This window comes from Labeo rohita, unplaced genomic scaffold (assembly GCF_022985175.1).
Source record: "Labeo rohita strain BAU-BD-2019 unplaced genomic scaffold, IGBB_LRoh.1.0 scaffold_476, whole genome shotgun sequence".
NCBI lineage: Eukaryota > Metazoa > Chordata > Actinopteri > Cypriniformes > Cyprinidae > Labeo > Labeo rohita.
In genome coordinates, this window is record NW_026129396.1 from 48,950 (window position 1) to 58,909 (window position 9,960).

General features: G+C 33.5%; 1 protein-coding gene across 1 annotated transcript; it reads left to right on the forward strand.

Moving 5' to 3' along the window:
- LOC127160858 (nuclear factor 7, brain) lies at positions 1–3,368 on the forward strand. The gene is made up of 6 exons (XM_051103506.1): positions 1–599; positions 951–1,046; positions 1,282–1,512; positions 1,598–1,620; positions 1,702–1,820; positions 2,858–3,368. The coding sequence occupies exons 1-6, from the start codon at positions 222–224 to the stop codon at positions 3,343–3,345; spliced, it is 1,335 nt and encodes a 444-aa protein (XP_050959463.1). The 5' UTR covers positions 1–221; the 3' UTR covers positions 3,346–3,368.
- Positions 3,369–9,960: the final 6,592 nt, after the last annotated feature.

Below are 9,960 nucleotides of genomic sequence, written 5' to 3' on the forward strand. Positions count from 1 at the left end.
AAAACACTCACCAGGAAGAGACTCATTATTTCTCCTTTCTGTCGTTCTCTCTTCTGTCTTTACTAAAGAAAACAAAGAATCAGTGAAGAACAAAGAGAAACACTTTAAGGATTTTTGGGATTTTGTTTATGAACAGACAGCAGATCTTTGTGATTCATTTTTGAAACCGTCGTTCAGAAAGTGAAAGTAAAGTTTGGACTGCTGGAGCTCAAACTGTGAAAATGGATTCACTATCTGTAGAAGAGCTTTCTTGTCCCGTGTGCTGTGAAATCTTCAAGAATCCTGTTTTTCTGTCATGTAGTCACAGTATCTGTAAAGAGTGTCTTCAACAGTTCTGGAGAACCAAGAAAACTCAGGAGTGTCCTGTCTGCAGGAGAAGATCCTCAAAAACTGAACCTCCTTCTAATCTTGTGTTAAAAAACTTGTGTGAGTCATTCCTGGCGAGATCAGGATCTGAGGAGATCTGCAGTTTACACAGTGAGAAACTCAAACTCTTCTGTCTGGAGGACAAACAGCCGCTGTGTGTAGTGTGTATTAATTCACAGAAACATGACAATCATAAATTCAGACTCATCAGTGAAGTGGTTTCATCATATAAGGTAAGACAAAGAAGTTTTTCAACTTCATGCTGTTGAAAAGTGTTGATTTGTTTGAACAGGACTGCAGTGATCTGAACCCCATTATCACTGCAGTTTTACAGATTTGGTGAATCAGTAACTATGGGGGCAAATTGTTTCACACAGGCTCAGTTGGTATTGGATAAGCATTTCAATAAAACATTTTACCTTTTACAAACTGCACTTCTGAATTAATTTAGCATGAGATGTTCACAAAAACAGAAGAAATCAGGATGGGGCATATACTTTATATGATCATATCACTGTATCATCTTCTCTTCTTTTTTCACTCTAATCTGGTGTTTTATGTATTTTTATTTTGTTTAATTCTAGGAGGAGCTCAATACAGCACTGAAATCATTACAGGAGAAACTAAAACACAAAGAAAAAATGAAAGGAAAGTTTGAGAAAACAGTTCAACACATCAAGGTGAGGAAACAGAATCAGAGTCATTTTCATTACAGCTGTAGGATCACTATATACAGTTACGATCTGATATATTTAATATAATGGACTCCAGCTGATTATTTTTGTAAACGATGATCATCAATCTGCTTCTGGATCCGTTATATGTCTGTATCTGAGTTTATCTCAGATCTGAATGATGTGATTGTGTTGATGTGTGTTGATGGAGATGATTGAAGTGAATGTGGTTTGATTTCAGTCTCAAGCTGAGCACACAGAGCGTCAGATTAAACAGCAGTTTGAGAAGCTTCATCAGTTTCTCAGAGATGAAGAAGAAGCTACAATCACTGCACTGAGGGAGGAAGAGGAGCAGAAGAAGCAGATGATGAAGGAGAAGCTGGAGGAGATCAACAGACACATCTCAGCTCTTTCACACACAATCAAAGACACGGAGGAGATGATGAAAACCAGTGATGTCTGCTTTCTAAAGGTCTGATTTCAGGTCATCCATTGATTGATTGATTGATTGATGATTGATTGAGTTGTTGATGATCAATGGTGTGTTTGTTCTGCAGGAGTTTCCAGTCTCAATGGAAAGGTGAGTGATCTGCTGGTGTCTCTGGTCTCTCTGCTTCTGATCCAAAGCCACTGCAGTTCTGACTCCTGAATGTTCTTCCAGAGTCCAGATCTCACAGCCGGATCCACAGACGCCTTCTGGAGCTTTGATTCATGTGCCACGTTACTTGGGCAACCTGCCGTTCAGAGTCTGGAAAAAGATGCAGGACATCGTCCAGAACAGTGAGTCTGACTGCAGAACATCTGAGCTCACACACACACACTGGAAATGATGCATGATGGGGAATATTTATAGATTTCAGCATTATGTGTGAATAAACAGATGATTTACTGCACCAAAATCAGCAGATCACTTTTAGAAATAATGAATCCCAGAATTCAATGTGCTTGACTTTCATTTTCAGTCTAATGAAAGAGACAGAAGTGATTCAGCTGTTTTTAAGACTGTTTATTTGATCAGACTGACAAAAAAAGAATCAAACAAACAAACAAACAAAAAATCCCAAATGATGACTGCTGTTTAAATACTTACTTTTATTTTTTAGTTATATTTTGAATTAGTTTATTTTTACATTTTAGCTTCACATTTAATATGAATAATTATAAATAATTTTATTTCAGTTTTAGTCCTTTAATACTTCGTTAGTTTATTTATTTAATTTAGTTGCCAAAACGTTTTTTTTTTTTCCATTTGCATTTCATTTTAATTGTTAGATTTTCATTTAATGATTATTTACTTTTCTTAAGTGTTATTATATTAAAGGAAATAATATTAATAGTTTTAGTTGTAGCTTTTGTTAACGATATCAGCAAGGTTGCAATTTGATTGCATTATTGTTGAATAATTCCTACTGTGTATTTACTTTAATAAGTATTAATAAGCAGCATTCAGTAAAGAGCTTTGTGTTATACACGAGAAATGCTGAGGAAAATTATATAGATATACACTTTGTTTCTCCATTATTATAGTTTATTTCATTTGAATACATTTTGTATGAAATGCAGCTTCTCACTATAATTTAATATAGACAGCATAAATCAAATGAATATCTTTTCAGTATGTGATCATTCAGTGTTTCTGATTTAACTTTCAGTATTGATAAATCACACAGAGAATGACTGACAGTGATGAGAGGAAAATGTCTGATGTGTTTGATCAACAGGACGAGTGTCATAATTGATAATCATCTGTGTTTGGTTCACTCTTGATCATTATATGAACATCAGAATAACAGCATCTGTTGATTGTGTCTCATCAGCTCCTGTGATTCTGGATCCAAATAGTGCGAATCCACATCTCATCCTGTCTGATGATCTGACCAGTGTGAGATTCAGCGAGATCAATCAACCTGTTCCTGATAATCCAGAGAGATTTGACCATTATTTCTGTGTTTTGGGCTCAGAGGGTTTTAACTCAGGAACACACTGCTGGGATGTGGAAGTTAAACAGAGTAAATACTGGAGCCTTGGAGTAACTACAGCATCAAACCAGAGGAAGGGACGTGATTTCTTTAAGACTGATGTCTGGTGTTTGTGGTACGGATGGTCTCCAGGTTCTGGTTTTCGTGTTAAACAGCATCTTGATCGTGTGAGAGTGAATCTGGACTATGACAGAGGAACGGTGTCATTCTCTGATGCTGTAACTAACACACATCTACACACATTCACAACCACCTTCACTCACACACTCACACCATTCTTCTGTTGTTTTGACTCTCTGAGGATCTTAGAGATCAATAGTCAGTAATCGTTACTCCTGTAGGTCTGGATCTTCCTGCTTTCATCTTTCATCATGATTCAATATTTAATCACATGAGTAAGAGACTGTTGATCTGAATATCAGATCAGAAAACAAGTAAATATATTCATCTTTAAAAAAAAAAAAAAATGTTTAAAATACATGAAGGGTTAAAATAAATCATGTGAATCATATCTGACCAATGAGAAACAATGATGTGTCATGAATCCCTGTCCACAACACCCTAGCAACTACACAGCAATTGCCTAGCAACCACTCAGAACACCCTAGCAACAATCCAGTGTACTCTAGCAACTGCATAGCAACACCCTAGCAACTGCATAGCAACCATGAAAAATACCCTAACAACCAAGCAGAAAACCCAGAACAGCAATGCAGTTAAATGATTGTTTGTTCATTGAAGTAAATGGATTTAAAAGATTCTGATCCACAACAAAACTCTACAAAAATTAACAATGATTTTACAACATACACAAGCAAAAAACAGAAAACAAAACAACAAACAAACAAACAAACAAACAAAAAAAACAGCAAATTTAGATATTTAGGTCAGTAACACGTTTAGATGAATTCAGATATTAAATACAGTATAAAGCTTCTACTTCTGCAACAACAACAGCTCAAAAGTATTGAAAAATATTTCTATATAAAATATTTGAAAAACTAATAAGCATTTTTTAAGTAACAGATCAACGAAATATTTTAAAATAGCTGATTTCATTCTCATTTGGAGGAATAAACAGGTGCTGAAGCTCTTTCCATTACATCAACATAAAAAGACCTCTTTGAATTGGTTTTGTGGATGCAGAACAACACAAAGAATCAAGGAGAGAAAAAATAATGTCTGGGAGAGGGAGAGAAATAGTTGTAGGAGGTAGAGGAGTAGCTGGATCAGAAAAGGGGAGAAGAAGAGGTAGGGGAGAGGAGTAAGAATGTGTGCTGGACTGTGTATGTATATGTTTGTTTTTTTCCCCATACATATTAGAACCTACGAAAGCTTATGTCTGCCATGGAATATAAAGGGTACAGGGTACTTGTGACTTTTTTATCTCACAATTCTGATAAAGTCTGAATTGCAAGATGTAAACTTGGAATTCCAAGAATATACGTCCGAATTGTGAGATAAAAATGGTCATAATTATCGTATTTTTTGTTTTTTTTCTGTGACGTGTTGTGGCAAAATCAGACTGACTCTCACCAAAATAAGAGACAAAATTCAGTCAAATGTCTTTTATAATTTATTCTTTGCAAGGAAGGTCAGACAGTCATACAGAAACACAGGTTACTGCAGAGTGCGACCCAGAAGGGAGGGCTCACTCCAATTTATATCTCTTCCCTAGTCTTCAAGGTTACATCTCCTAACTGGTAACTTTCCACATGTAATAAGAGTGAGACAAATACATTCTGCTACTTCATACTTCATCCCAAGATTCAAATTTTAATATTTAGGGCCCTAACACCCTTCTCTTATGTCATTCTTATAGCAGGTTTAAATAAAACAGACCCTTACACAATATTCCATAAGCACATAGATGAGTAAAATGAATTTTTCTTTCACAATTTCCCCCTTTTTATCATTCATTGATAACTACTCACTAAATTCATTACTACTCACTCTATTAAATTAAAATGTTTGATTACTCTAATGGTTACAATAATCCTAAATCACCACATTCGCTGTCTGTGAGCCGGGTTGAATGAATAAGCACTGTTATTGCATTCCTGACATGGGACCCTCAGTCACTACACAGACACCAAACATGAATATCACTTACAATTTCAAATCTCAGAGCAAATTTAAGTCATCACATCACATTTATACTCTTCATTTCTGATTTTTATATAATTGATCACCCTCTTAAATTTGTGAAATAAGAGAAAACATGCTAAGGTTGTTGTTGGGTACAGGCCCTGGTTTTCTTGCAAGCAAAAGAATATATATATATAGATTATCATTATCATAGGCTTATCAAAACTAAGTGCCCCATACTTTCAATATTAATTATTGTCTCATTAAGTCATTTAATGCATTTGACTGTAACTTTTACTATCGTTAGCTCATCTTCACCCATGTTCGAAAACATGTTATTAAGATTGTAACAGAATGAAATGTCTGTCACTTGTTTTTTTTATTATCCATGGAATAATGGAAATAAAAATGCTGTTCTAATGGAACTACAGGGCATTAGAGGGCGCTGGTTAGACACACCTGGAATGTATATTAGGTGAGTGTTTGGATGAAGAAGTAGATTCAGCTGTGGTAGAGGGAATGCATGGTCCCTTGGAGCTACCTTAAACTGTTTGTATTATCTTGTGAAGTCCTGGTTGGGAAACCTTTCGGTTTAAGCTCAGCCTGTGAGTATGTTTAAAAAAATTGTCTTTCTTCTTTCAGAATGTTTGAAATTCTTATGTTTGTTTTTGGTGGGTTTTTTTTTTTCTTTTGTTAGAAGGACTTCTTTATTGTCCCGATACCTGATTGTTTGGACATTGCTAATTGGTGTGCTGTCTGAATGAGATTTGGCTTTTTGGATACCATCATTGTGTAGTTTTATTCCTCAATCATCTGCCAGTCGTTAAATCAATGCAAAAGTAGATCAACATATTTCAACGCACTCAATGTTTTTGTGACCAGTTTCTGATGATTAACTTAAGGAAAAGATCATCAGTCAACAGCTAAGACGTTTCGTTTTGTTTTGTTTTGTTTTGTTTTGTTTTGTGTTTTGTTTTGTTTTGAGAGAAGTTTCAAAGACATTGGGGGTTTCTTAACTTTATTTTGGGTACATTATTCGTTAATTCAACATTTTCATCTAAGAAATAATATTTATTTATATATATATATATATATATATATATGTATATGTGTGTGTGCGTGCGCGCGTGTGCGCGTGTGCGTGTTTGTGTTTGTGTGTGTTTGTGTTTGTGTGTGTTTGTGTTTGTGTGTGTTTGTGTGTGTTTGTGTGTGTTTGTGTGTGTTTGTGTGTGTGTGTGTGTGTGTATATATTAAACATTTTTGTATGCTCTCACTAAGATACATCTCACTTAAATTTATTTCTGTCCACAAAATCATGCAAATACACCACCTGATTTTTCACAGGCATACAGGGTCACTTAAATCATGGTTTGTAGGGACATACAGGTTTACTGGGACTGCATGTGTAAAACATCAGACAAAAGTGGTTTACAAGGACAAACATTATTTATTAATTACAATTGCTATAATATATTTTGACATGATCTGAAATGCTGTTTAAATGTTCTTAAAGCACATTGAAATGAATCTTTAGATATATTCTAACTGTGCTCAGGTAAAAATAAAGTATATTTGAATGCACTAAAAATACAAACAAGTGCATTAGTACATTCTTTTCTTTCTTTCCTTTTTTTGTACTATAGTTAAACTATGAAAGTAGAAACTGTAAAGAAATACAAAAGAAATAAAGAAATACTTAAATGCACTAAATATAGATGAATTGGTTCCAGTTTAACACAAATTAATATATTAAATTTGCTAACACTTACAATAAGGTTCATTAGTTAACATTAGTTAACTACTTTAGTTAACATGAACTAAGAATAAACAATGCAGCATTTATTAATCTTAGTTAATGTTAATTTCAAAAGTTAATTTCATTTTTAAAATCAAAAGTTGTGTTTGTTAACATTTAATGCACAGTGAATTAACATGAACTAACAAAGAATGGCTGTATTTTCATTAACTAACATTACCAAAGATTAATAAATACTGTAATTTATGTATTGCTCCTTGATCATTTATGTTAGTTAATACATTAACTGATGTTAACTAATGGAACCTTATTGTAAAATGTTACCTTTAAAGTATACTGCAAATATGTTAAAACTGACCTTGAAATATACTTAATATACTTAAAAGTTGTTTCAAAATAATACATTTAACATGCACTTAGTAATATAATTTAAATATCTTAAGTGTGTCCAACCCCAAAACATTGCCATATTCAAAGATTGTAAATGTAGGTTAAGTGTAACTAATTAGAAAAGTACGTTTAACTAATTGTCAGCCTTCTACATGTCTGAATGTGAAACCTTAAAAAGTACTTAAAACCCTTAGCTCTTAAAAACTTGCTTTTAAAAATGCTCTTATAAATAGACTTAAGATTTGACTTAAGTGTCAAAAAATTCTTAGTTACAAGTAAGACTTGTCTAAGAGAAGGAGACTCTTATAAAGAAGCTAAAAGCAACTTTTAGTAAAGTGTAAGATGATCCTTAAGTGTTGACTGATGCAGCACTGAAGTATTATGAACTAAGGACTACTATGATGTCAACCCAAAATGCCCATCCTCGACCTCTGAATCAGCCAACAATAAGTCACAGCAGAACAACACCAATCATTTAATGTACAGTTGAGGTGAAAAGTTTACAAACAGAATCTGCAAAATATTAATTATTTTACCAAAATAAGAGGGATCATACAAAATGTATTTTATTTTTTTAGTATTGACCTGAATAAAATATTTCTCATAAAAGACATTTACATATAGTCCACAAGAAAATAATAGTTGAATTTATTTATTTTATTTATTTATTTTTGTTTAGTGATAGCTGTTCATGAGTCCCTTGTTTGTCCTAAACAGTTAAACTGTCCGCTGTTCTTCAGAAAAATCCTTCAGGTCCCACAAATTCTTTGGTTTTTCAGCTTTTTTGTGTATTTGAACCCTTTCCAACAATGACTGTATGATTTTGAGATCCATCTTTTCACACTGAGGACAACTGATGGACTCATATGCTACTATTACAGAAGATTCAGATACTGACTGATGCTCCAGAAGGAAAAATTATGCATTAGGGGCAGAATGAAAATGAGTAATTTTTTTCTTATTTTGCCTAAATATCATATTTTTTTAATTTAATACTGCCTTTCAGAAGCTACAGAAGGTACTTACATAGTCCAAGAAGACAAAATAAGTTGAATTTACCCTGATCTTTAAATTCAAAAAATTTTCACCCCCAAAAGGTTTTCACCCCCTGGATCTGAATGCATTGTGTTTCCTTCTGGAGCATCAGTGAGTGTTTGAACCTTCTGTAATAGTTGCATAGTCACTCAGTTTTCCTCAGTGTCAAAAGATGGGTCTTACACCCTAGTAAAAAAAAGTAATAGATTTAAAATGCATTATTTTCTACTAAGTATAGTTCAAGTCTATTAACATAATTACTGACATATTGCTTGAGACTTACTGATATAAAAATCGTAATTAAACTTGATTTGGAGTACTGCTTGTGCACAATGCACATTTCTTAATATTAAGCCTAAAATATGTTTTAATGTCACTATTGATTAGGATTGTATGATCTTTAAATAATATCAGTATTTAAATGCAAAAGATTTAAATATAATATATTTATGGTAAGGAATTTACAAAATATCTTCACAGGATATGATCTTTACTTATTGCCCTAATGATTTTTGGCATAAAAGAAAAATCTATAATTTTGACCCATACAATGTATTTTGGCTATTGCTACAGATATAACTGTGCTAGTTATGTGAGCAGCTATTGGTAGCTATTAGATTAATTGTAAAAGTTTGTTTGACACAAATAAGATATAGAGAATGATGAACTGTTGGCTATAGAACTACATACACAAGTCCTGCTTACCTGTACACCATGATTGTATATACACAAATACGATATAGAGAATGATGAACTGTTGGCTATAGAACTACATACACAAGTCCTGCTTACCTGTACACCATGATTGTATATACACAAATACGATATAGAGAATGATGAACTGTTGGCTATAGAACTACATACACAAGTCCTGCTTACCTGTACACCATGATTGTATATACACAAATACGATATAGAGAATGATGAACTGTTGGCTATAGAACTACATACACAAGTCCTGCTTACCTGTACACCATGATTGTATATACACAAATACGATAGAATGATGAACTGAGAATGATCCTGCTTAACTGTTGGCTATAGAACTGTTGGCTACTACATACACAAGTCCTGCTTACCTGAATACCATGATTGTATATACACAAATACGATATAGAGAATGATGAACTGTTGGCTATAGAACTACATACACAAGTCCTGCTTACCTGTACACCATGATTGTATATACACAAATACGATATAGAGAATGATGAACTGTTGGCTATAGAACTACATACACAAGTCCTGCTTACCTGTACACCATGATTGTATATACACAAATACGATATAGAGAATGATGAACTGTTGGCTATAGAACTACATACACAAGTCCTGCTTACCTGTACACCATGATTGTATATACACAAATACGATATAGAGAATGATGAACTGTTGGCTATAGAACTACATACACAAGTCCTGCTTACCTGAACACCATGATTGTATATACGATATAGAGAATGATGAACTGTTGGCTATAGAACTACAAATACCTGATGATATATACACAAATACAATATAGAGAATGATAAACTGTTGGCTATAGAACTACATACACAAGTCCTGCTTACCTGTACACCATGATTGTATATACACAAATACGATATAGAGAATGATGAACTGTTGGCTATAGAACTACATACACAAGTCCTGCTTACCTGTACACCATGAT